General features: G+C 59.5%; 1 protein-coding gene across 16 annotated transcripts in view; it reads left to right on the top strand.

Moving 5' to 3' along the window:
* The window catches only part of CCDC187 (coiled-coil domain containing 187), a 52,573-nt gene extending 26,369 nt beyond the window's left edge, over positions 1–26,204 (top strand). For 6 of the 16 annotated variants that reach the window (XM_074362527.1, XM_074362526.1, XM_074362522.1 and 3 more), the window contains 17 exons: positions 3,703–3,755; positions 4,139–4,252; positions 5,412–5,536; positions 5,642–5,730; positions 9,715–9,800; positions 10,408–10,595; positions 11,491–11,578; positions 12,716–12,862; positions 13,804–13,976; positions 16,436–16,599; positions 17,990–18,078; positions 18,272–18,347; positions 19,751–19,929; positions 20,242–20,348; positions 20,890–20,966; positions 21,235–21,513; positions 22,023–26,204. In XM_074362527.1, the coding sequence (XP_074218628.1) occupies positions 3,703–3,755; positions 4,139–4,252; positions 5,412–5,536; positions 5,642–5,730; positions 9,715–9,800; positions 10,408–10,595; positions 11,491–11,578; positions 12,716–12,862; positions 13,804–13,976; positions 16,436–16,599; positions 17,990–18,078; positions 18,272–18,347; positions 19,751–19,929; positions 20,242–20,348; positions 20,890–20,966; positions 21,235–21,513; positions 22,023–23,125 (3,137 nt within the window). In that variant the 3' untranslated portion in view covers positions 23,126–26,204. Of the gene's footprint in view, positions 1–3,702; positions 3,756–4,138; positions 4,253–5,411; positions 5,537–5,641; positions 5,731–9,714; positions 9,801–10,407; positions 10,596–11,490; positions 11,579–12,715; positions 12,863–13,803; positions 13,977–16,435; positions 16,600–17,989; positions 18,079–18,271; positions 18,348–18,786; positions 18,875–19,750; positions 19,930–20,238; positions 20,349–20,889; positions 20,967–21,234; positions 21,514–22,022 lie in introns of those variants that run through there. The other 10 variants (XM_074362518.1, XM_074362517.1, XM_074362521.1 and 7 more) reach the window with 10 other exon arrangements.
* Positions 26,205–26,739: the final 535 nt, after the last annotated feature.

Genomic DNA, 26,739 nt, shown 5'->3' with positions numbered 1-26,739 from the left:
GCGGTCAGAAGGTGCACAAGTGACACACACAGTATGTCAGGTCCCGGGTGAGAAGTGCCAAGGGGTCGACTCTACACAGAAGTGGGTAGATGTTTCTGGCCCTTCCTCTCCCAGGAGGGGCAATGAGCTGCCTGGGACGGGGTGCGGGTGCCCAGGAATGACGGGCTGGGACCACGGCCTGGACTCGGAAGCCAGCTCTCTGCCCACCCCTCGCCATGCTTCCGGCTTTGAGCAGGCTCGGGGAACCTGGGCGCAGCTGCATGTTCCAGAAAGCCAGGACAGCTCAGGTGGCCCTGTCTCTCTGGGCCATCGGCTGCCCCCAGTCTGGGGTGACGTGGGGACTAGGGAGTTCGGGCAAAGGAAGTTGCCCAAGGGTACCACCGCAGTGCTGTTAGCTTTCAATGCTGCTGGTCACCAACGCCTGGCCACTCTGTCCTCCAGGGACACACAGCCCCAGTGCGCCCTGTACCTGTGTCTGCCCATGCAGGTTGGGCAAGTGACGCCCAAGGGGGTGGCAGGGAGGTGGTATGGCGTCTTGGGGGACAGCCAGCCCCACCTGGAGCCCACGGTGAGGGCAGAGAAGGGCACCCTCTTGGCACCTCAGGGAGGAAACCGTCATTGCTGGTAGAAAGGAGAAGTCACTTGGACTGCGGACCACGAGTCGGGCTGTGGCGGGTGCGAGCCTTCCCACTACTCTCTCCCTGGGGGAGCACTCCGTGGACAGCCTGCGTGCCAGGGCGAGGGCAAGCACACTGACGTCAGCAGCCCCTTCGTGCAGATCTGTCCCTTCCCCGGGGTGCCTCTCAGCCACACAAGGGGCTGGGCCATAGACCTCCTGAGAAAGGGGACCCAACCCAGCCTGCCATGGGGCCCACCCACACCTGCCAGGCCTTCCAGGGGAAAGAGACAGAGCAGAGGGCTCCCTCCCCATCCCTGCCCTCTTCCCTGAGAACATCCTCCCAGAGCCTCTGAGGTCTGGTGTGGGTGGAGCTGTTGGCCAGGCTCCCCCCAACCCCCCACCCCTGGCAGCTTCCATGGGCTGTACCCCAGCAGGCCAGGTGCCAGGTCTTCCAGAAAAACCCACTCCTGTCCCAGCTCTGCCTCCAGGCTTCCTCTCCAGGATGTAGGGAGCAGGTTGGGCAATGGGGTGGGGGCACACCCCAAATTCTCAGCCCCTCCTGCATGAAAGGGCTGAGTCCCCAGCTGCCCTGACACTCCTTCAGATAGGGCTGGGCAGGGCCACCTCTCAGTGCATTTGGGGACTGAAATTCCCTGCCAGGATCTCTTTATCCTGAGGCTGTGGGCAGTCCCAAAGAGTCAGCTGAAACCTGAGCTGCTCCTGCTTGGTGGCCAGAAACCCAACAGTAAGCACAACCCAGAGTGCCTGTGCTGGGCTCCCATCAGATGCCTCCTCCAGGAAGCCTCCCAGATGACACTTGGGCTGGATCAGGTGCCGCTGTTCACCCAGTGACACCTGCTCAGTGGGAGTGAAACTCATGTTTGTGCATCTCTCTGTGGCCACAGGAACTTGAGGGCCTGGCTCTGGTTGCAACCCAGGCCCCTAGAACAGCCCCTGCCACATGTGGGGGCTTGGTGAATGTCTGCTGACAGCATGAATGAACTCCTGAGGGCCCCAGGTGCCTCTGGGCCAGGCACTGCACATCACACACGGCATCTCATCGATCTCACCCTACCTCAGGGCAGGTCCCATCCCCATGACTCTGTTTACAGAGGAGGAACCCGATGTTCAGAGAGGCACCTATCACCTCCAACCAGTGAACAGCAGAGCGGGGATTCCAGCCCAGCTCTCGGCCGCTGGCAGCAGTGCAGTCCAATCGAAACTTCTAGACAAACGTCTAGACCAGCATCCAGTGGCACTTTGAAGACGCAAACATCTAGCCCAGTGTCGTCCGATACAACTTCCTTCGAAGGATGAAGCAACTGTTCTAAATTCTGGGCTGTCCAATGTGGCAGCCACCAACCACAGGCCACTGTCAGGCAGTTGGAATGTGGCTACTGAGACCAAAGAGTGGACTTTTACATTCTGTTTCCTTTTCATTTGAGTTTAAATGTAAGTGGCACGTGTGGCTGCCAGCTGCCATTAGACAGTGAAACCGCGGCTCTCAGACCCGGCGGCCTCCCCCTGGGGCGGGTCCCCCATCGGCTTCACTCCGGTTTGAGGCCACAGGTCCCCAGTCCCAGCCCTGTCACCGAAAACACACCTGGTCACCGTCATCCTCACCATGATCGGCAACAGGAACAGCTGCCACGTGCTGAGCGGGTGTTAACCCTTGCAAATGCCAGGTGCTTTGGGGTGCAGGCATGTTGGGTTCTTGGGGATCCTCCCTGATTGTCATCAGAGGAGTTGGGGAGCAAGGCCAGTGCCACCCTCTGCTCAGCAGGGTGACCGTCAGCTGCTTGGCCAGCCAGGGCCACGCCCACCTTGCTTTCTCCCAGGGCTCAGAGCTCAGGGCACCGTGTCTCCCTGGCGACCTGCCGGGGTGCTGGCCTGGTTGCAGATGACCAGGAAGGCCCCTCCTCAAGCCGCGGGGCTGGGGGCTTGGGTCTCTGAAGCCCCCAGGCCCCTGCAGGAGGGCCAGTCTCTCTCCAGGGCCACAAACCAAAGCAGGGGTGGACTGTTCCTTTCTAGAGGGAACTTCAGATCACAACAGACACCGTAAACCGGTTCCTCGAAACGTCTGCATTTCCCGCGGTGGCCAGTCAGCTGGGAGGAGTGGGGAGCGCCCCAGGCATCACCCCACGTGCTCAGCACTCCACATGCTCAGTAGGCGGCCAGAGCCCTCGTCTCCCCCCAGGCTTACTGCTTCCGAGGTTTCTCCATGGCTGTAGGAATGCCAGGAGGAGATTTAGCCATTGTTCACAGCTCTATGCTCGCTCTAACCATGGGAAGCTGAACGCTCTGTTCTGGGAAGGAGGGCACAGTCAGAAGGATGTCATCCTCTCTGCACACTCACCAGTGATGACAGAGGAGCTCGTCCAAGAGCCACAGGGGGGCTCCACCATCCACAGACCCGGGGCCTGTGCCCGGGAGGGAGCGGCCCCCTACGGCTCTCACAGGCTCTGGCCAAGAAGACGAAGGCTCGAGTGAGGAAGGAGCGTACCAGCCGCACCTCCTTCGGACCACAGAGTCACCGCCTGCCCCCCACCCAGGCATCCTCCGAGGGGCCCAGTGCGCCAACAGGGTGCAGAGCCCAGGCTGGGTCTTTGGGGCCAGAAAAGGAAAGAGAAGCCCCTTGGCTGCCTTCGAGGAGGGGCTGAGGTTTCTGTGCTCCCACTCTGGAAAAGTCCCAGTGTCCCTCTGCCTGTGTCACTGAGCAGCCACCAGGCCATGATCATCACTAGTGCACCATAACGGCCGCCACCCGTTGAGCGTGTGTCAGATATTTCACCGCCCCGACGTCCCCGCCGAGGCTCCGATGGGCTAGTGATTTGTTCCAGGGCACCCTGCGAACGCGTGACGAGTGGAGGTCTGTCTGGCAGCAAAGCCCATGTTCTTGGCCCCGGTCATGTGTCTGCCGACTTGGGTCACTGCCCCTGGGGGACCGCTGTCCCCCCCTGCACCCGCCCCTGCAGCCTGCAGCCCCTCCTGGCCCTTCCCCTGAGGGTCTTCCTGCAGGCTGGGCGACGTGGACACTGAGCGAGGGGAGGCCACTCACCTGCCCTTCTCCGTGGTTTCCGCAGGTCTGCTGTCTGACATCCAGCAGAAGTCCCTGAGCTTCCTCGAGTCACTGAAGGTGAGCCACCTTTATTTCTCTTCTGATCGGGAGTCAGCTGGGAGCAGCCTCAGTCCCCGAGGCTGAGCAGAAGAGGCCCAGAGGCAGGGAACTGTAGACTTGAGAGCTGGACAGATCCTCAGCCTGGCCGGAGGGAGGGAGGGGAGCCTGGACTGGGGAGAAAGCCACTGGACTGGCCCAGACAGAGGCGAGGCTGCAGGCAGGGGATAAAGTTGGTGGGCTGGGGGGGGGGTGTTCCTATGGGGTGGGGGAACCCTCGGAAAAGGACCCTGTTCTTGGAGGTGGCACTGCCTGCCCTCTCAGGCTGAGGGCTTGCCAGGGAGCCATGGGGGGGCAGCAGGCCGGGTCCCTGGGGAATCTTGAGGCTTGGGCCCTCCCTGCAGCTGGACCAGCAGAAGCAGGAGCAGGCACTGGCCCTTCTGCGCCGACAGGCAGAGCTGGAGGTCTGGGAGACGCAGAAGGCCCTGGAGGAGCTGCTCTTCAAACATCGGCTGGAGGTCAGCTGGTGACCCTCCCAGGGCTGCCACAAGCATGCCCCACTCCTCCTGCCGGCCCAGCCCCATCCTGTGGCCTATCTGTGGCCAAGTGGGGAACCACCTGCCTTTTCGGAACTGGTGGAAAGCATGGGTCAGGCTGGGGCAGGATCGTGGGCCCCAGCTATGTCAAGAAGAGCAGAGCGCAGCTGCCCGCTGGGCTGGCTGGCTGATCTTTTTAGACAGAAACAGGATGTTTTTTCTGCTAGTGTGCTGGGGGCCCCTGGCTGGGGTGACAGCCTGTGCCTCCCACCTGCCCGTGACTCGGGCTTGTGGGCACCTGAGCTGGGGGTTCTCCATTGAGCTCAGGAGCTGAGGTGTGAGGGCACCCATGCCATGGGGGGTCTGCCCTGGAAGGGAGGGGGCCACATCGCTGAGCCCACCTCCACCCAGCGCCCTGGGCCAGCATCCTTCAGCCCCACCAGATAGGCTGCACTTGCCGGTCAGGGCGGCCCAGCAGCGCCTGGTGAAGGGGAAGGTGGTCCTCAGCCCCGGCAAGGACAGGAGGCTATGTCTGTGGTCTGGCTGCACGTGGTGAGCCTTCTCGAAGTGACTATTTCTCCCCTGGGTCCTGGTCCCGGGGACTGCTGATGGGCTGCGCTCACTCACAGTACTTTTAGGGATGCCTTCCCGGGAGAGGAACCGAACCTGAGGCAGCATGTATGCCTGTGTGTTCACGTGTGTCTACGTGGGTACACACGTGCACAACGGCACAGACACACCTGGCCCCCCGTCTCCCTTTCTCTCTTCCCCTTCTGCCAGTTTCCAGCATCGCATTGCTAAGTAATTGTGGCCTCTGCAGCCAGAATGCAGAGCTGCGGTTTCCTCCCCAGGTGTCCTTCGTGCAGCTGCCCCGGGCATCCCATCCCCTACAGGATGCTCTGGCCCTGGCCGTGCTCCATCCACTGGGAACCTGCCACTCTCCCTGGACCTCTGCCGTGTCCAGCCCTCTCTGGGGGGCAGATAGGGGGTACTGGCCCCCCTTGAAGGATGGACAAATGAGGTCCCTGAGGTTGGAGGCTTGTCGGGCCTTGGGCTCCTCCCTGGGACCTGGCCTGGCCCCCCGGTTGTGCAGCTGCCCCGTTCACCCTCCACGATGCACACTGCCTTCCTGTGCTCCCAGCAGCGGCTGATGGAGAAACACTCGACCCAGGCCAGGCCAGAAGTGGCTTTGGAGCTGGAGCGGCCGCAGGTGCATGTGGACCTGGAGCTGATGACCTCTCAGAGCACCATGACAGCCAGACCCAGGTGTGGCCTGCGGCTGGGGCCCAGTGTAGGAGAGGGTGGGGTGGGGGTCTTGGACAGGCACTGTTGGTTGCCGGAGCTGGGTCTGCAGCGCTCTCTCCCCTGCAGCTCACACCTGGGCGGAGATGCTGCCACTGTGGCCTCCCCGAGTCCCAAGAGGGGACAGAAGACTCAGGGAGACGAGTCAGCAGACGCAGGTGAGGGTCCACAGAACTAGCTACACAGCAGCCGGCCCAGCACGACCCCCTGTGGGCCCGGAGCGGTGGCAGAGTCAGGCACCCAACAGAGAGGCCCAGTGATGGAGCGACCTGCCCCTGGGCCACACGGAGAGGGTGGAACTTGGATTTGAAACTAAGTGTGTCTGACGCCAGGACTGTGTGGTTGACCATAAGGCCACACTGCCTCCTGCTTGTAGGGGGGAGCAGGGCATCCAGTGAGCCAGTAGGTGGACACACGGGCCACCATCCCCACGCACGCAAACCTGGGAGCAGTAAGTCCAGATTACAGCAAGAAAGCTTTCAGTTAGATGAAAGTGAAACAGCCCAACAGTGGGGGCCGTGGCCAAGCAAGGAAGAGTGAGGGTGGGCCGCGCAAGCCTGTCTGCCCTGCTCTGGGTCAGACGGGGTCTCAACTGCTCCGGGAGGACTGCAGGGTGGCCATCACCAACTCCCCAGAGTCCTGGTTACAGCTCGTCTCTGCCCCTTTGGGAATGGGGGACCCCACACTCTTTCCGGGTTTGCCCACGTGCCCACCTGAGTCCCTCAGAGTGGTTTTCCCTGAGGCCTCGTAAGTGCTGGCCCGTGAGAATCTGGCCAAGTCCCCTCGCTGTGCTGTGTGCTGGAAATAGGGGTCGCTTATCTGCAGGCTGCAGGGACAGCCCGCCCAGCTTCCCAGAATTTGAGCCCTGGCTGAGCTGGTGTGTGAGCGCACTCCCAGCCTACGTGTGTGAAGACGCGGGTCTGTCTTGGCACATATCTCATGTGCCCTTGAAAAGAAACTCTGGTGTGAGGCACGTCAGCGTCCAGGATTATGATGAGCTCTTGGTGACTGGACGCCTTTCTGATACTGCCGTTATGGGATAGCCCCCTTTGTGCTCAGGGACCCGCTCCGCTCTGAGTCTGCTTTGTCTGATGTGGATCCAGCCTTCCTGGAACTGGTGTCAGCCCGGCCCACTCCTCTCATCCTCTCACTCTTAACCCACGTGTGCTTGCATCTCAAGCGTGTTTCTCAGAGGCAGCGTGTGGTTGGATCTTGCTTTTTTTTTTTTTTCCTCTTCGAAGCTGGAAACCTCTGCCTTTAAACTGGAAAGCTTACACTGTGTCTCCATTTCACAGGATTATCAATGTCATTAGGTTCTCTCTCTTTGTTATTTACCCCTGTCCGAACTGGCCTTTTCCCCTCTCTCTTTTTCCTGCCTTCCTTTGCATTAAACCAGTGTTTGATAATGAGTCCTTTTTATCTCTGCTGTTGGCGTATGAGCTCTGACTTACACCCGTGGTCACTTTAGAAGGTACGGTCACGTGTGTGGGCTGCCTTTGCGTGGCACCCTGCCTGCACCTGCAGTAGGCGGCCCGGCCAGCCCTCCTTTTCTTGGTTTTATGCCAGTGCTGTTATGCATTTTGCAACTCCACAGTACACTGTTATGATTTTAAACAGTCAACAATCTTATAAAATGTATATATATTTTATATACATATATATACACACACATACACACGCACGTATATGCATATGTGTATGTACGTGTATATATGTATATTTTTTCCCCATTTCCAGTGTCCTTCATTCCTTGTGTTCACCCAGATTTCCATCTCAGCATCATTTTCCTTCCTCCTGAAGGACCTCCTGAAACATTTCTGGCAGAGCTGGTCTGCTGGAGACAGGTCCTTTTAGCCTTCACGTGTCTAAGGACATCTTCGTGCCATCTTTGTTTCTGAGATACTCCACTGCATGCAGAATTCTAGGTGGACGGTCTTCTCTTTTCGTGCTTTAGAGACACGGCTCCACTGGCCTTTTGCTCACGTTTTGGGTAAGAAACCTCATCCTTCTCTTTCTTCATTTGTGCAGGATGTGTCATTTTCCTCTGGCAGTTTTTTTTTTTATTTTAATTTTTGGAGAGGGAGGCAATTAGGTTTATTTTTATTTATTTAATAGAGGAACTGGGGGTTGAACTCAGGACCTCATGCATGCTGGGCATGTGCCCTGCCACTGAGGTATATGATGCCCCGACTGGCAGCTTCCAAGTTTTTTTGTTACTAGTTTTGAGCTATTTAATTATGATGTGCTTTGGCATAATTTTTCTTCATCTTTTTTATTCTTGCAGTTTGTTGAAATTCTTGGACCTGTGGGTTTGTTTTCTTCAAGTCTGGAAGTTTTCCAGCCACTGTCTCCTGGGAGAACTTCCCTGCCCACGTCCCCCCTCCTCCAGGGCCCCCAGTTCCCCGTGTGTTAGAACATTTGAAGTTGGCAGCTCACGAAGCTCTGGTCTTCCTTTCTCTCTCTTTCCCCCTTTTCTTCCTTTGTCCTTTGGGTTCATTCTTCTCTGTGTTTCCTCCCAGATCGTTTCTATGGCTGTGTCTCCAGGTTCATCAAGTTTTTCTTCTGCGACGTCTAATCTGCCATTAATCCCATCCAGTGTCTTTTCAATCTCAGGTGTTTTCGGCCTTCATCTCTAAAAGATCCATATGAATTAAAAAATATATATATCTTCTATGATTTTATTTAACTTAAAGAATTTTTTAAAATTTTGTTAATGGAGGACCTGGGGATTGAACCTAGGACCTCACACGTGCTAAGCACGCAGCCTACCACTGAGCTATTACCCACCTCCCTTACTGGTCTTTCTATTTTTATTTAATTATTTTTAATGGAGGCACTGGGGATTGAACCTAAGACCTCGTGCATGCTAGGCATGTGCTCTACCACTGAGCTATTCCCCATCTCCTTTACTTACCTTTTTAAACATACGGAATATGGGTATAAAACCTTCAAATGCCCTTCTCTAATTGACAATTTTCATCAGGGCTTTTTTTTTTTCCCCCCTGCTTCTCTGCATTCCAATGGAGGTTGTAAATTTTACCTCGTTGGGTGCTAGGCATTTGTGTGTTCCCATGCACAGCTGTAAGCTTGCTTCTGGAATGCTCTTACTGGGAAGCATTTTGATCCTTTCAGGTCTTGCCATGAATCATGAGGTTTTCCAGCCTGGCTCGTGGAGACAGGCAGAATTCCTAGCCTTCTGGTCCTTCGAGATGCTTCTTTCCCGGGCTGAGCTGGGAAGTTTCCTCACGTGCATTCACAGATGAGCTCTCCACTGAAGGCTCCCGGGGACACCGCCCAGACCCCTGGGGCTCTCCCCATGTGGCTCTCTCCTCTCGGGTACTCAGTCCCACAAGCCCTGGGTGCCCTGGTCTCTCCAGACTCTCAGCTTCATCTCAGGGGGATCTCTGCCTCGGTTTCCCCTCCCTGCTCTACAGTTCAGAAACACTCTCAAGGCAGTAAGCTGTGGCAGAGGTCTCACCCCATTTGTTTTTTCTCAGGGATCACTGTGCTATGTTGCCTGACGTCCAGTGTCTGGAAAACCATTCTTGCGTGTGTGTGTGTGAATATTTATATATGTATACATACATATGTAACTTTTTGGTCCTTTTTTGAAGTTTCTTTTTTTTTTTAAGTGGGACAATGAACCCACAATCCTATCCCTTCTACCTTCTCTTGGCGGGAAGTGCAAGTCCTCAAATGAGCCTTTGAAAAGCACAGAGTTCCTTTCCCCTCACACCCAGCATCGAAGGGCAGCTGGCAGAGGTCAGTGGCAAGATAGCTGTTTAGGCTGGGAATTTAGGCTCTGCTGTCCCCCATCTGCTTGGTGCTGGACCTCAAACAGGTCATTCCCTCTCTCTCTCTCCGGCCCTCCCGCAGTGGAAGTGGAGCAGTGGGTGCAGTCATCCTTGAGCCCCTCTATCTCAGGTCTGGTCTTCTGCTTCATCAGTGGGGTCACGGGGGTTCCCACACCAGGAAAAAGGAGACAGAGGACCCCTTCTGGCGTGGCCTCGTGTGATCTGATGAGAAGCTGTGTGTGTGTGTGGGGGGGGCATTAAGCTTCCTAGACATTCTAGCTTTGGGAGAGCCTGTAAAGGACCCTGGAACCCCTACATAACCCAACCATGCTTGCTTTCTGTCCTCAGAGCCTGTGCAGGAAGGAAGACCAGGCCAGACCCCCTCCCAGCTGCCCCCGGCCAGGCTCTACTCTTGGGACGTCCCTATCCTCCAGGTACAGGAGAGGTCTGCAGGGGAGATGCTGGTGGTGGCATCAGACCCCATCCTCTCTCAGCTGCCTGGGGCCATCACGTGTTGGGGCCTCGCTCTCCTAGGGTCTGTACCAAAGGGCCTCCACAGCAGGTCCTGGGCTGAGGGGGGGCTCTCCCTGCCACAGGCACCACCCACCCTTCCAACTGACATCTGCCTAAGCCCCTTCCTCATGCCTAGGGTGGCAGGTGAGGGTAGGCATTTCAACAGGGTGTTTTGGGGAGGACTGGCTGGGTGCTGTGGGTGGTACATTTCAGGGTGGGTGGCCTGGCCTTTCCTGAACCCTCTAGGATCACAGACAATTGCCCGGCTTAAATCTGGGCAGGGCGCCAGGCCAAGCTGATGGGGACCCCGCCCTGACTTCGGGAGCCAACAGTCGGGGTGGGCCTACCCTGCCCCGGGAAGGGGAGCACAGCAAGAGGAAGAGTGGGGCGGCCAGTCCGGGAAGGCACCCTGGAGGCAGTGGCCTTCTCCCCGGGGCTAAGTGCTACTCCCACTCGGTGAGGCTGGTCCCCGGGAGGCCTGGAAACTCAGCGGCGGTGACGCGGCCTGGTCGGTCTGCTCCACCGCAGTGGAGCCGGACGGGGGCCCGCAGCGTCGTGCCTGGAGCCTTCATCCGCTTCACGCTGCAGATGCTTGAGCAGAACATGCGGGAAGAGGAGCTGCGCGCTCAGCACCAGGCCGCGCTGCTGAGCCTGCGCGAGAAGGCGCTCGAAGAGAAGATGCGCGCAGAGCTGGCCTGGCTGGAGCACCAGCGAGGGTGAGAGCGCGCATGCGCGCCGCGCTGGCCCGCCCCATCCCCGCCCCCGGTCCTGACCGCAGTACAGGGACCAAAGTGCCCATGCAAGTAGTAAAGGCGTTTCGAGAAATTTAGATGAGAGGTAAAGTACGAAAAAGTGACTACAGAGACATTAAAACCACCCTTAGTCCCGCCTCTCCGAGATAGTCCCTGCCCATTTTCTCGGTCTGTCTTGCCAGCGCTTGATGGAGACGCACATATGGCTATTTAAACAGCATCCGAAATAGACTACACATACAGTTTGTAACTTGAGTTACCTTTACTTGAGGAAACCTTTCCGTGTCCCTGCGTAAACGCTACGACACACAGGGCACCCAACACAATGACGATGCAGTCCCGTTAACCAGCCCTGCTGCGGGACATCCGTGTCTCCAACTTTGTGTCATGAGAAATGAACATCCCAGAGACAACCTCCTTAAGGTAACTTACTAGAAGTACAGTTGCCATCAGTGGGAATGCACTTTTTAAGCTTCTTGCTATTCCCATATTGGTCTCTAAAAAGGTTATTCCAGTTAAGATCATGGGCAGTTTACAATCGTGCCATGATGACCCCACCCCCACCCCCAACCCGCCTTCCTCTGGCTGGGCTCCAGGGTGGGAGGCACTGCCCTCCCTTTCTCTCTCAGGCCCAAAAGTGGTCGTGAGAGGTGGGAAGAGTGACGGCCTGTGCTGGGGCCATCGGACCACCGGGGCTCCCCCAGCCTGCCCACCTCCCTGTGGGGTGCCTCCTCCCTGTGCCCTGCTGCTGCAGAGGGCATGCCAGGTCCCCCTGACTGGCCAGGGCTGGCCATGCCTGGGGTTTTTCACACCTACTTGCTGGACCTGAGGTTGGCAGTTGATCTGTTTCCTCTCCCAGGTATCTGGGCAGCACGGGCAGCTATGCAGCGCTCGTGGCCTTGGCGGAGAAGCAGCACCAGGCCCTCAGCAACCTTGAGCGGGAGCAGGTAAGAAGTTTCTTCTCCAGGGCTCCACCTGGGTCGACACAGAGATTGTGCTGCTGCCCAGGGCTGGAATGTGAGCATCACCACACCATTGCTCAAGAAGTCCCCAGCCCCTACCACCTTCCAGGGCCGCTCAGGACCCTGCGGTGCACAGGGAACCTCCAGTGCTGGAGAGGCAGCGTGGCCTGGGTGGAGTGTGGCCCCATTGTCCTGGCTCCTGTAGCCTCTGAGCAGTGGTGGGCCTCTCGGAGCCTCATTGAGGGAAAACCGCAGCAGTGTATGTTTCATGGGATTGCCGGAGGGTTTAGCGCAGCCGGCGCTGACCAGGGTGCGTGTGTGCCACCTCAGAGGGGATTCCCGCCTGCTCTGAACCCAGTGTCTTTGTCTGGAAGACGGCATCAGGGGCCACTGTGCTGGTGTCCTTTCATCTTAGTGCCCTGACACTGCGGGGTGGGGGCTGCTGGTAACGCTCTTCATACAGATGGAGGAGCTGAGGCTGAGGGTGGGGGCTGCCTAGCTTGGGGACCTTCAGCCGGGAAGTGAGGGGTGGTGCTGGACTGGGGGCAAGCCCAGGCTCCTAACCTCCATCCTAGGTGGCCTGTGTGGACCGGGGAAGTGAGGTGGCGGGCGGGGGGCATTCCAGGCAGAGGAGGCAACAGGAGGAGGCCCAGACACTCCTGTAGGGCACGCCCTGGCCAGTGAACTGTGAAGAGGGCTCAGGAGGGGTCAGTTATTACATGGCATGAGGCGCTGAACCTAGGGTCCTGTGCTGTGGGTGGGGACCCTGGTGGACTCTGGGGTCTGGGCCCCCGACCACTGTGGTGAGGGACCCTGCTCTCCTCTGACCTGTAAAGACCCAGTGGGGGTGTTCTCCCAGCAAGGTGGCTCTGCCGAGGGGCGTGCTGTCAGGGAGGGACACGGCCCAGGACCTGGAGAGAGGGAGGGCTGCCTGGGGGGTGGCAGGGGTGGCCCGGCCTCACTTGGGGATGCCCAGGGAACAAGCACTGCACCTTCCCTCCTGCCTCCTGCTGGGCGTCCCCCCAGGCACCCCTCCTGTTCACCATGTGCATTTCTCTTCAGTGTGTGCCTCTGTGCGGGGCTGGGGGCTTGTGCTGACGTTCTCCCCTCTGGCTGCTTCAGAGGGAAATACGGTACCTGCGGAACACCCACCTGTTCTCGCACCAAGAGCGGAAACTGCTCCTGCAACATCAGAAGAACATCCTCGCTCTGCAGATGTCCACCGCCCTCTTGCAGCAGGAGCTTCAGGCCCAGAGCAGGCTGCCTCAGGTGGGTACTTTCACCTGGGCTGAAGGCTAGGCCTGTGGCCAGAAACGCTTGTCACCCAGCTGCTTCGTGGGGATGTGCAGGTCCCCGGTAAAAACACGGGAGACCCAGGGTGGAGAGGGACCCGGTGAGGTGCAGATTCAGGGTGGGAGGGGCAGCATCTGCTGGGGGGCCAAGGAGGTTTCCCGGACTAGGTGGACCTGGCCAAGCCCTGGAGGAGAAACCAGACCCCCAGGGGTAGAGGAAGGCGCTCTGGGCCCGGAGGTGGGGGGCCCAGCTGGAAGGGGGATGAGGCTAGAGTTGTGGGGGGCAGGGCTTTACTCAGTGCCTGGGGGCAGTGGTGGAGGAGGGGGCCATGCAGGGCTGGTAGGGGGCCAAGGCGGAAAGGAGAGCATGGCCTGTGCTCCTCAGAGAGGCCAGCCCTTTGGGGACCCTGAGCAGTGAGGGTGTCCCTGCTCCAGCTCCCTGTCCCCACCCAGCGTCACATGAAGGGGGCTGTGTGGACACGGGTTGGGCACCAATCCCCAGGCTGAGGGGTGCCGACGGTCTCACCGGGTGGGGTGGGGATGGGTGGAACCAGGTCCTAGGAAGCAGCTGGTACATGTGTGCAGCCACACTGTGGGTGACTGCCAGCGCAGGTGAGCTGCCTGCCCGAGGCCAGGCTGCAGGAGAGGGACCCAGGGCTGCCTGACCCCACAGCACTGCCTCTGGCTCCAGCGGGGACCTGGGCAGCCTCAGGTAAGGACTCTCCGCTCTGGGCCTGCTGTCTGCACCTGTCGAGGACTGTGAGCACAGGGATTCAGGGCTCCTGTGAGGACAGGACCACCTGTTTCCACCTGGTACTTGCCTGCGGGAACACGCTGTACACTGTGTCGCCAGCCCCGTGCTGTGGCTGCCGCCTGCTGTTCTCAAGAGATGGACCAACTCACTCTGTTCTTTCTCAGAATTCCAGCCTCGAAGTCAAGGCCACTTGGGCAGAGGGTGCTGAGACAAGCCAGCAGCCAGGGGGGCCTGCACAGGGCTCCTCGTGCCCCCCTTCCCCCACAACACCACACAGGTCTGGCATCCCCGCCAGCCACCGCCCCTGGAGGAGCCCTGAGAAGCCACAGGTCCCACAGTGAGTTGTCACAGGGCGGCCCTGGCCCTGGTGCTCGCCATTAAATGTCTTTCCTGCGCCGAGTGGCTGTTGTGTCACAGCTGCTGGGCCTGGCATCACCTCGCCCTGCCAGGGGAGGAGGGGCAGGGCACTGGGGGCACCTAGAGGCCCCTGCTCCAGCTGGCCGGCCCTTGGGATTGTGGGCAGAGGCCAGAGCTGCCCTGGCGCAGCGGGAGGAGCACAGGCAGGTGCAGCGCATTCCCCGCTGTGCCGCTGGCCAGGTGTGTCCACCCCACTCTGAGCCCGTTTCCTCGTCTGTTAAATGGGAACGGGGTGGCACCGTCCCCAGGCTGCTGTAGGGCACAGTGACACAGCAGATAGAGAGGCCTGGCTCGAGGACAGCGGGAGGTGGGTGTGCACCTCGCTGGGCACCCCACTCCGAGGCCAGCATGGGCTGTTCTCCAGGCCAGGACGCTTGGCCTTCTCCCTCAGGCCTGGTCACAGGGCTCCTTTGCAGCAAAAAAGCCTCTCGAAGCAGATGAGAGGGCCCCACCCAGGCTGAGTCGCGTTGTGGGGAAGGGGTCCTGGCCGTGGGAGGGAGCGGACCTGCTTTTCCCATGAGCTTCCTGACCACCCGCACTGGGAACGCCTCCTTCCCTTCTGTCCTAATTAAAATGGCCCTGATACCCCGGGAGGCCCTTTTCCTCTGAGCTTCCTCCCCCAAGGCTGGCCACCTGCCAGACTCTAATCGCAGCACCCCCACCCTGCAGCAGCAACCTGGGGTCAGGACTAAGAGGGAGGCCCCCACGCTGTCCCCCTAGGAGCAGGCTTCTCAAGGACCCCTGCCTGCCCTTAGGGGCACCACTGCCATCCAGCGTCGGGGTGGGGAGGGCCCGATTTCATGCTTCCCCTAGGAAAGGGAGTCATCGCCCACTCAGCCGCCAGCCCGAGCTGCACTCTGCTCCCCTCTGAGAGCGCTTCTCACGGACTGATCTGCAATTCACGTTGCTACTGACCGCCAGCCCCAGGAATCTCTGAAAAGGCTTCCAGGCTGACCCAGGAGCTTGTTTATAGCACTGCGCGGCCGGCCTGACCCCACAGTCCGGGGCCTGGGGCGGGGGGGTTCCGCCACTGGGAGACGGCTCCTTCCTGTTCCCGTCACGCCAGTGATGCAGGCCAGAGAACAGAAAAGCCATGTTTACAAGGAGGCGTCGGGGCTCCTATCACGAGAGGGGTTTGAGAGGATGACTTTACGTTTCTGGGAGGTCGTGGCACCTGGAGAAACAGGTGTACTTCATTCTTTTCTCCTTTTAAGAGAAGCTCAGCGGAGCTCCAAGAGGGTCAGGGTCAGGAGCATCCCTAAACCAGGGTCGGTGGGCCCCTTCCCACGCTCAGCCCTCCAGGGTGCCGTGGGCTCCCAGCCCGAGACCCTAGTGCCTGCTGGGAGGTTTTGGGGGAGGTATGATGAGCCTTTAAAAGGGCATGGGGTGGGGGAGGGTATAGCTCAGTGATAGAGCACGTGCTTAGCGTGCGCAAGGTCCTGGTTCAATCCCCAGTACCTCCATTAACCAAAAAACAAAATGGTCGTGGGGGCAGGGCCTCCCATTCTGGTTCTGTTCAGCCTGGTTCTGTGCCCGGGCTCAGCTCCTTTCCTGTCCTCTGCGTCCTTGCTTCCGGGGCCAGCCGGGGACCTGCACCCAGACACACTGGTGCCGAGAGGTGCCCTCCAGGTCCTGCCCCAGCAGGTCAGAGCTCCAGCCCCTGAGTCGTCTCCTCCTTCAAAGGCCTGAGAGGATCCCAGCTCCTAGGCTGAGGATGGCTCTCTGACCCAACCCCCCATTCACACATCCAGGGGAGAGGCTCAGACCACCCTGGGGGGAGCAATGTGCTGTGCCCCTTTGTGGCAAGTGCCTGGGGAGAAAAGGAACAGGGCATCAAGCTGCCCCCGAGAGAGCTGTGGAATGTTCCAGAGTGGGCCTCCCTGCAGGCACTGACCTTAGCCCCAGGCGGAGTGAGGACACCCGGCAGGCAGCGTCGCCCGAGGCTGCGACGGGAGCAGTTCCTTGCTGCCGGTCCAGTGCCCGGAGCTGGGCCGCAGTCTGGGCATGTGTCTCCCAGAGCTCAGGTGGGGCCAGCACGCACACACGGGGCTGCCCCGGGGCCGGCGCTCAGTCTCCACGCAGACGTCTTGACAGCGCAGATGCAGACAGACGTCTCCCTCCCACCACACCCTGTGTGGTGCTTTGTCACCCCCAGCAATGACCCCATGTGGGGGTGTGGGCCCTGCTTAGGGAGCTGCTGGGCAGGGAGGGGCCGGGACCCATCTTCCTTCACCCCAGGCTGACCGCTTGGCCACAGACCACAGCTGTCCCCTGGATGTGACTTGTTGCTCTACATTTAGCATGTTCTGGTCAGGGCTGGTTACCCTGGGAGGGTGCAGCCTGGGGGAATAGTCACCACCGCTCTACACTGCTTTGCAGCCTACTCACCGAGCAGCAGGACAGCACAGCCCCCCAGGTGGCTTTGGCTGGGGACGGTCACCTGCAACCTCCGAGGCTGGCGTGGGGAGAGGACGCACCCTCAGCCAGCTGCTGGCCTGATGTGGGAGACCGGCTGGGGGAGAGCCGAGGCCTTACGGGCCAAGGTAACCGGGCGGGCAGCAGCAGTGGCAGCGGAGGGCAGACGGTCACCCCTCAGGGCAGCAACAGACTCGAGGTCAGACAGGCCTGCGTCCCGCGTGCCTGGCCCGAGCTGTGCGATGGGGGCGGCCCTGGCCTCTCTGTCGCTGTGTCTGAGTGCACGGTGGTCCCGGGGGAGGGCCACCCGAGTGCATCTCAGCCAACATTTCCAGACAATGGGGGCGGGATGGCAGGCCCCCTCGGTCTCTCCTCCTGTACAACGAGCGGGGTGCTCACTTTCTGAGGCCACCAGACAGGTTACCACATGCCGGGCCGTTAAAAGGACAGAACTTCGCTGTCTCCCAGTTCTGGAGGGCAGGAGGCTGAAGTCCAGGTGCAGGGAGGCTGGCGCTCCCTCTGGAGGCTCCGTGGGAGGGTCCTTCCTTGTCTGTCCCAGCTCCTGGGGCTCCAGGTGTTCCTTGGCTTGTGGCCACGTCGCGCCAGTCTCCACTCCATCCTCACGTAGCTTCTCTGTGTGTCTCAAGTCTTCCTCTTTGCTTCTCTTGTAAGGCACCAGGCATTGGATTTAGGGCGCACCCTAATCCAGGATGATCATATCTTGAGATCCCAAAGTAGTTTCACCTGCAAAAATGAAAAAAAAAATCTGGAAAATGTGATCTTGTTTTCCAATAAGGTCACATTTGCTGGTTCTGAGGGTTAAGACTTGGACCTGCCTTGGGGAGGGTATTGTACCTCCATAAAATAGATAAATAAACCTAATTAACACACTGCTACAAAAAAAAAAAAGACTTGGATCTGCCTTTAAAAGGGACAAGGCTCCCTCCATTTCATCCCCTAAGGAGCTCTGGTGCTGGAAGCCCTACCCAGGCAGGTGGGTTCAGAAAAACTCGCCCCTTCTGGCCAGCACAGGTTTTCCAATTTCTCAGCCACACAAATGTAAAGGAAGCTTCTGTAGCAGGTAAGAAGGGGCGTTCGGGTGATGGAGTGTAGAAGGGCCCCAGGTCTGTGCTCGCTCAACTCCTCCAGCCCCCCAGTGTAACCTGGGGAGATGTCTCAAACCCCAGGAGTCCCTGGGACACAGTCTGTGAAGCACTGGGTGGAGTTCTGAGGGGCCTATGGAAGCACAGAACCTCTGGGCGACTGGGAGGAGAGGAGGGTATAGAGAAGGGGTTAGGAGTGCAGCACTGGGGTCCCAGGGAAACGGGGCAGGCCTGGGGTGCATGGAGGACTGAGCTCCGAAGAGGGAGGGGCAGGAGGACGTGATGGTCTGCGAGAACCTTCCCCAGAGTTCAGCTCTGCTTCTGCAGACCTGGGGGCTCCCCAAGCTCTGGAGTATGGGGGGCTCCCCCAGATGGCTGGTCCGAGCCAGAATACTCCGGTCTGTGTGTCTTTCAGAGCCGGAGGAGCAGCCTCATGTCCCTCTGCCCGGTCTTCAGCAGGCAGCCTCCCTGGGTATGGGACAGCCGCTGGACCCAGCCTTTCCTGTAAGCGAACGCCTAGAAAGTCCTTTCACCCGTTTACCCACTTGAGGGGCCCCTCCCTGCTCTGCCAGCCTGCATCTGATCTTGGTGGGACCTTGGGTGCCAGCGCACCCTTAGTTCCTGGGCTGGTGAGGGTCCTCAGCACCTCCCCCCCGGGGACTCCCGCAGAACGGCTGTCTTTCCTCCCCTCTTGCAGACACAGGCGGGCGAGGCGGAAGGGAGCTTCTCTGCCGCTCAGCTCCAGTTCCAACTGGTGAAGGAGCCGCCCCCGGGTAAGTCCCTGCAAACAGCTCACAGGCCCCCCACCTTTACCGTGTGGGCCTTACCAGAAGCTCCCGCAGTCCTGTGGGCTTCCTCCAAGGCTGTGCTAGCTGCCAGAGCAGGACGGGGAGGCTTGGGAGGCAGCCCTCAAAGCCTGGTCACAACTTCGTTTACCTGGAATGGATTTTTAAGTGGCATGGAAACCAGAGTTGCCCGAAGTGTCTTTATTAGCTAACGAGAGAGTTTTCCACATACTAAATCCCGGGTGGGAGGAGACTCATTCCTGGCTCTGGGGAGCCCCGGTGGCATGTTGGGGACAGTGGGATGGACAGCCAGGGGAGTCATGTGGCCCCGCCTTGTCTCAGTGCCCGAGATGCCACCTCAGAGCCTGCCCTCCGGCCGTGTGTCCAAGCCTTGTGTTCAGAAGCCCCTCTCAACGTTTACCCTCAGGAGCGGGAAGGAGATGGTTCAGACCAGCCAATCTGCGGGACTGGGGGCTCCCTGCAGTCGGGGCCTGGGAGAGTGGACCTCGGGATGGGTCAGTGCAGATGGGAAGGGGCTGGAACTGCTCCGGGGCATCGGGGCTGCGCTGAGGGCTTGCGATAGGGTGGTCCAGGATTGGCGCAGCGTCTCTCTGACCAGGCACTGGCTGCCCTCTGCTCAGGACACCATGCCTGCAAGGGCACCCTGGGTGATGCTCTCTGGGGGGACTCCCCATCATGGTCACCAGGAAGCTTGGGGTCCTTCTGCTTGACCAATAACACCTTGGCTTTCACTGAGGGCCGTGGACAAGAGGGCGGTGTTCCTGTTGGTGGAGGTTCCACAAATCTGGACTTTGGCCAAATAGTTCCAGTCCCTCAGGCTGGTGGCCTTAGGACCGACCCAGACCCCTTGGCCTTGCTGTCTCGCCCCCTGCCAGGTCGCAGGGTGGGATGAAGGTGTGGGAAGATGACAGTGTAGAGGTGACAGTCCCCGGGAAGACCCCACTGCAGCTCCCTCCAGGCCCTCCCTGTCTGCCCTTGGCTGACCGTCCAGCTGACGCGGCTAAGGCCGGCCCCCACCCTGCTAGCACAGGCCTGGACAGTGGACACTGAGGGGAAAGAACAGCTGTGGCAAAGGGTTTGCAAGTCCCATGTGGGAGTTTTACCCAAAAAACTAACCTAAAGCGGCCTCTACATTTTCCATGGTGTTTGTAGTTTCGCTCTGGGTCCTCGTATCAGTAACTATCCAACATTGGGATAATTTTAGCAGGTAACCACGTATTTTTCTGTCCTCACTCTAAATGAACACAAGTAGGTGTTGTGGCTCCTTTGAACTTTAAGGCTATTCTCGCCTGGCTTCAGAATTCCCGGACCCCGTGCCCTGTGTCCCGCGTTCTGTGCCCGTCAGTGCTGACAGTCCCTTTGTCTCACAGGAGACCCCCAGACCAACCCCAGCCCCTGGTCAGCAGAGGAGGAGACGGCTCTGATGGAAAGCCACGCACCGAGCTCCTGGGACAGAAGCCAGCACTCCCCAGGCGCAGGGAGTCCCCGTGGCCCCTGTGAAGCCAGCGTTAGTCGAGGCTTGGCCCTGTACCCTCTGCAGGCTGAGGGGGTGCCTGGCCTTTCTCTGTTGGGTCCTCTGTGTGGCCGTGGGTGGGTGGGTGGGGGTCACCTCGTCCATCCGATGGAGGTGTTGACGCAATGGGGCCTCCGTCCCTTCCCACATGGATTTGTCCATTGTGGGTCTTTGGAGCCCACTGGGAGGTGAATGTCTGATGAGTAGGGATCTCCATGGCCCTCGTTACGGGGATGGCCCTTGTTCCTCAGCGTGGTCGCAGAAGCCCAGGGGCTCTGTCCACAGCTCAGGACCATGCGCAGCAGAGGTGGCTGCACCCTGACTGGCATTCCTCTGTGTTTCCAGCAGGTGGCTGAAGGCAGCAGGAGCCCAGTGGGGTCAGAATCAGGGCTGGATTTTGCCAGCAGCCCCGTGGGGGAGCCCCACGCAATGGAAAGCTGGTCAAGGGAGCAGAGGTGTGGGGCCTGGGGGTGCTGTGCAGACCGGTGGGACCCCTGGGCAGGGGCTGGGGCCCTGGGACATAGAGATGGCTTGGCCAACTCCTCTTCCTGTGGAATCACTCCCTCCCAGTGCCCCTTGTCCTGGCCTGGGCCCTCTGTGCATCCAGCCCACCCCCGTGCCCTCCTGAGTCTGACCCCCCTTTGTGGAGACAAAGATGTCACCTGGTGAATTGGCCTGAGATCCCGGGGGCGGGGGCAGCATGAAGGGCCCCTCGAGGGAGCACATGCCTCTAAGTCGCTCAGATGGCGACCCCCCCACCAGCTACCTGATCCAGTGAGGACTGAGACCAGAACCCCCTAACCAGGGTAACTCACCCTCACTTGGGAGCCCTGGCCTCTGCCGCTCACCTCCCACTGGGGGCAGACTGCTGGCAGGTGTGGTTTTCAAGCGCCTGCCATAGCTGAAGGCCCCCTGTGGAGACTCTGAGCCCTGGGGAGGAGGCTGGAAGACAGGCCCCCTCCTGGGGCACCCCAGGACTTCATGCTGTGCTTCCAGGGTAGAGACCTGCTGGCAGGAGGACCCCCTTGGCCCCTTCTCCTGGCAGGAGGCTTCCCAGCTGACTGCCTCTCCAGGTGATGCCTCTGCCCCTTCGGCGTCCCTCCCTCTTGCATGAGGACCAGTCTCTACATGAGGGGACCAGCTTCTAAGTCAGAGCCAGCCCACTCCTACAGCCCCTGCCCTCCCCATTGCTTGGACACTTCTCCTACCCGTCTGAGGATTTCCGGTTTTGATCACTGGCTTAGGGACCATGGGGTGTGGGTTCTGCTCTTCCCAGTGTTGGGGGGACGTCCTTTGTGTAAAAGGCGTTGGCATCGTCCCTAAACTCTCCTCTCTCTGCAGCAGCAGCAGCAGCTGAGGCAGTGGCACCACCTGCCCAACCTGAGGGCAGCCCCCTGGCCCAGATCTCGGACCCCCTGGACCTGAGCTCCGAATCCGAGGCTGCTCCCAGGACCTGCTCCGGGTCTTCGGCACGGTCCCCTACCTCCCCCTCCGGGAGTAGCCTGTCCTGCCCCTCTCTCCAGGAGTTTCAGAAGGCATCCGCCATCCTGATCCAGCTTTCTGAGAGCTCTGTCTCCCTGTCGGACTGGGAAGCAGGGGACACTCGGGACGCAGACTTCGGCTAGTCTGGGGGCTTCTCTGCTCTAGACTCCTGGGGGTTCCACCAGGGCGGAGGGCAGTGACCTGGGAGGGACTGGAGGGCAGTGGGGCCCATTCTGAGCGCGGGTCCTACACTGTGGCCGGTGGCGCAGCGCCAGCAGGCCTCCTGAGGGCGGACTGGCTGCTGCCTCTCCTCCATGCCCCCTCTCCAAGGTCAGGGTCACAGCTGTCAGAGGCATCCAGAGAGGTCTGGGACCTGGAGAGCCTGCAGGAACCTGGCCCTGGTGTGGAGCCAGTCCCGGGGCACTCCTCCCTTGCAGGGGGCTCGTCCAGCCCGGAACCCAGTCTCTACCCAGCTCCGTTCCTGGGCCCTGGGGAGGGGCAGGAAGATTCTGGAACCAATAGGAGCCTGACCAGTGGATCAAACACAGGAAAAACCAAACGGAAATTCCCAGAGGCTGCCTGCACTGCACTCCCACCCCAAACCTCTTCCTCTGGTGACTTATGCTCATCTCTTTCTTTTCTCTCAGGGACCTCAGCCTCCGAAGGGGGGGATTTTGGCAGAGGAAGAGAGACTGGGCCTCTGCAGGTCTTGGCTGGCCATCCAGAGGAGCCCTGGGGTGTTGACCCGAGTCCATCTGCTGACAGGAAACCCCTAGAGGCCTCTCCAGAGCCTGACCCCAGGAGCCCACAGGCTCCTCCTGGGGACCCCAGCGGGCTGGCAGCCCCAAGAGCCGAGAGCCAGGCACCTAGGTTTGTGGGGAGCAGAGCCCCCCCTGCCCTGGAGGAAGTCTGCCCTCCCGTGGCTGGTGGGGTCTTGCCAGAGGTCCTGTCCCCCACTGATGAGGTGCTGTCCTATGGTAGTGCCACCCTCCCGCCCTCCACCCACAGGGACACCTGCCTCCCTCCTCTGCCTCCCAACGTCCTAGCGGAGCGTGAGGCCGACCCTGCCCATCCCCACTCAGAAGGCTTCCCTTCCCTGCCTGAAGACACCTGGTCTCCTTGGGGCGCACTGGGTGCCCCAGGGGAAGATGCCTCCATCCTCACCGGAGAGTTGCCTTCCTTGTCGGAGGAGGGACTGCCTGCGGCACTGTCCCTGGGGCCCCAGGAGTCAGGGCTCTGCCTGGGGGTGGCTGGACAGGGCAGAAACTGTGGGGACGAACTGGGAGAATCAAGTTCTATTGGAGGTCACCAGGCCATGGGTGGCCAGTGGGCCGAACCAGTTGGCTGGCTAGGGTCCCCTTTGTGTGGGGGAGCAGGTGATACCCCAGTGGGGCTCCCAAGGCTCTCAGTGCAGCCCCCAACCCTGTCCAGCGTGGGCTGTGTGACTGGGGAGAGTCTGCCCACGCTACTGGCAGCTGGCGACACAGGGCTGTATGGCTCCAGGCTGGGGCACCCAGCCCCTACTTTGGGCTCAGGCCCTTGCACTGACACCCCTGGTATGGAGAGAGCCGAGGTGGTAGATTTGGTCTCTACCCAGCTCACCAGAAGGATCCTGTGCGACTCACTAGCTGTGCTCTCAGAGCCAGCCCCTCCAGGCAGCCTGGGGACAGAGGAGCCGGCGGGTGCCAGCCGTGTCACCCAGTCTCACACAGCGGCCACTGGGCAGTCGTGGGGAAGACGGGACTCCTGAGGAGACGAAGGAGGGACTGTGGTGACACACAGACACATATGATACCCTCATGTGACTGTATGCAAGAGGCTTCAGGAAGCCTGGACCTGCCCCGGGCCGGGCTGCCACACGGAGGAGTCCCCTGGGGGTGGGCACCGGACGCAGGGCCGAGAACTGGACGTCAACTGCGGATTGCCTCTGTCTGCATTTCTCTGGACGTTGGGTCCACTGCTTCTCTCAGGCTCCTGAGGAGCCCCCGGAGGCCCCGACCCAAAGAGGTTAAGGTGAGAGGATGTGCGGGGCGTGTGCAGAGCTGGCTGGTCAGGAGGAGGAGCGGAGGCCATGGACTTGAGGGAGTCAGTCCCCAGGAGCCAGGACCAGGAGCAGCTCCCGGGGTGAACTCGGAGACCACGTGCCAGGAAGGAGTGCCGTGGGCCTCAGCACAGGCCAAGAGGAAAAGAGAGAGCGGCTTGCTGGGGGTGGTGAGGCCAGGAGCTGAGGCTGGGCGTCACACCTGCACTGACGCCACTCAGCTTTGACTAATTAGGATATCATCTGCCCCCACTTCTGACTTCTAAAGGCAGGGACCTGGGTGCCTTCATGTGTCCAGCCGACTGCTTGTGGCTGGGAGATGGGCGTGTGTGTCCCCCGTGGGCCCAAGTTGTGCAGATTAGGGGAGGTGGCAGCTCAGGGGCAGAAGGTCACTTTGCCTCAGCCAGCCAACCCTCCAGCCTGTCCTCTGGGGGTGGGTGGGCCACAGCTTCCCTGTATGTGCTCAGGTCCCCTCCCAGAAGAAATGAGAGCCCATTTCCTGGTGGGCCATCCACTAGTGAAGGAGCCCTTGACGACACAGCAAGGGCCACAGCCCCTGCACCATGCACTTCTGCAGGGGCGACCAGAGGGCCACACAGGCCTCCAGGTGTCCCGTTACATGAGCGCCTGCTTCTCTCAGAACCCGAAGCCAGGTGGGCATCCAGGAAGTCAGTGCTGATTCAAGCGTAAAGAGGACTTCCCGTGAGACGTGAGGATGAAGTGAGGCTGCCAGATGCAGGCCCTCGGGGACGGGGACTCAGCAGGCTGGGCAGGGTGGCCCTGGGGCCAGCTCAGTGTGAACTGGGACAGCTGGCCTTCGAGGGCCTGAAGGACAGGGCACTGCAGCAGTGACCTCTACCCGCAGCAGCCACCCTGCAAGCCAAAATGGGCTCTGACTGGGTCCCTGCAGCCCACCCTTCCCCCAGAGCAGCCCTGCAGCCACAGCCACCACCCTGGGAGAGCACAGACTCGGATGGCGGCAGGCCCCCGTGTCCGGTCTGCCCGCTCCCAAGCTCTGTCTGGGGGCCACAGTGGGCACGTGAGCCCCGTCTTCCCCAGGATGGTCAGAAAGCTGGGCGGCATGTGTGTGTTGGTTTCAACACGAGAGCACGTCTGAGCTCGTGCTCCAGGGCGCCCACTAGACACCGTTGCAGCTTCTTCTCAATGTACTTGCTTTGCACAGCAGACGTCTCCAGATTGGGGTAGGGTATGTGTGTGTGTCACTGCGATACTTTCAATATTTTTGTCCTGCACTTGGAGAAGTAGCTTTTAAATGAGGGCAACAGTCAGTTCTTTTATAAAGGAAAGCAGCTTTCAAATCTGCTTCTAATGTGGCTAGGGTTTCTGAGATGGGGCTCACTTATACTGTGCTTAGATCTCTCGGAAATTCCTTTCCAAATCCCACAGTCATACTTACCTATCTATCGTCTGTTTAGTCCTCTCTCATCCATCTGTAGCATCTATTTATCATTTAGATCATCTATCAATCATCTGTCTACATCAACTGTCTATAATCCACCCACCCATCCATCTCCAATTCCCTCTCAAATTGGAAAATACCTGCTTGACATGTTGTCCAGAATTGAGTGAACAGACTGTTGGCCTTAGAAGGTCGGTGTCCTGGTGCTGATCCCTCCGGGACTCAGCTTCTCCAGCTTTAAGAGAGGAACTCTTCATTTAACTACATTTATGGATCCTTAGGGACACCCAGACTTTCACACGATTGTCGTTTAGAGTGGGAGGCGTCTCCAGAGCTGGCCTGGCAAAGCCCCATGGTGCTACCTGTGCCCCGTACCCTTTGGCTCTGGTAAGGGACCCCTCAGACCCCTCAGAACACTGCAGAGCCCCACATGCAGGCAGGAGCCCCCTCTGCCGCCCTTCACCAGACTCCAGCCTCTGGGGCAGTCGCTCAGGTCCACGTGGACCCGCTCACCATCCTGGCCTCCATCACACCCCAACTAATCGTGAACAGGGTCACGGTTCAGGGAAGCACCGGCTGAGACAATTCAAATTGATTTTACACCTGACATTTCCAAACCCAGCTCAGAGTGCAAAGAGGTGTGGCTCTGTGGGGGAAGATGTGTTCCTTCCCCATGTACACAATTTCAAGACAAATTTTGAGCTACAGCTTTCTTATTGATTTCCTCCTGGATTTCTGAACAAATTAGTCTGCAATTTTTTATTTTTTTCCTACTTATTGCTGCCCCTTTGGGATTTACGAGGCCGTGGGAGAGGAATTATGTGTTTTACACACACGCGTTTGGCATGGTAATAAATCTCCCACATCAAAACCCTGCAGATTTGCCGCAGATCCTATGGTGTCCAGGCCAGTGCTCGCTGGGGGTGGATGCCGGTGGCTCTGTGTAACGTGCGGCCATGCCTGTGGCCGGGACCAGGGCCTCCCCGGGTGAACTTCCCCGGCGCCCAGCTTGCCACGGTGTCCCTGGAGTTGTTTCTCGGCCTGTGGCCCCTCGCCCCTGAAGGGAGGCTGGTCAGGAGAACTAATGGAAACCCTGGCCTCACCTCTTGTGACAGCTGGATCTGAGGGAGCCTGGGGCTATGAGATGGCCCGAGGAGGCAGAGTGTGTCCCTGGAGGTAATGGGCACGTTTCATCTCAGCCAGCATCACATGAGTGGAGCTGAGGGCTTTGGCATTCAGATATATTGACCTGGGGCAAGACTTCAATTTCAAGATTACTCCCTCCAAGGTCTCCCCGCGCTTGCCTTGGCTCCAATCCCTGTAACCTCTTGGGCCAATAAATCTCGATACCAGCCTCCAGAGAAGTCATTATCTTTCATAGAAAATGATTATTTCTCGGTTAAACCCCACGTCGAGTTTTCCTGTGATCTGTCTCCTTCGGGCTCCCCGCTTAGCTGTTCCCTCCGGTATAAAATGCCCACAAACCCACCTCCAGCGCGTTAAATCCCAAACCATCAGACGAGCTTTATGAGATCTTTTGGTGCCTTACCCTGCGCGGCTGTAACAGCCGCTCTATAAAATAGAAATGAAGACCGTGGGAGCGGTGGGGGCAGGGCATGGGGGGTGGCGACCGCACCCCCCCCCCGAACCACAGCAGCATCCTTTCAGATGGTACCCTCCTGTGCCATGCCTGAGGCGTCTGGCCTCTGTGAGGTGGGCAGTGAGTAAATGCGCTGGCCCTCCAGGTGGAGCTGGGGCCCCGCTGGGTCAGGGTCGCCTGCAGCGGGGACAAGGCTGTCCAGTGAGCGCCCAAAAAAGCCGGCTCAGGGAGTCCAGTTCCACGCTGGCTCCCCAGGCAGCATCCAGGTCCCAGAAGGTCTGCGAGTTCCACATCTGTTCCCCA

Source organism: Camelus bactrianus, chromosome 4 (genome assembly GCF_048773025.1).
Source record: "Camelus bactrianus isolate YW-2024 breed Bactrian camel chromosome 4, ASM4877302v1, whole genome shotgun sequence".
In the NCBI taxonomy this organism is placed as follows: Eukaryota; Metazoa; Chordata; class Mammalia; order Artiodactyla; family Camelidae; genus Camelus; species Camelus bactrianus.
Note: the sequence above shows the minus strand (reverse complement) of the source record. Positions and strands in the feature narration are given on the sequence as shown.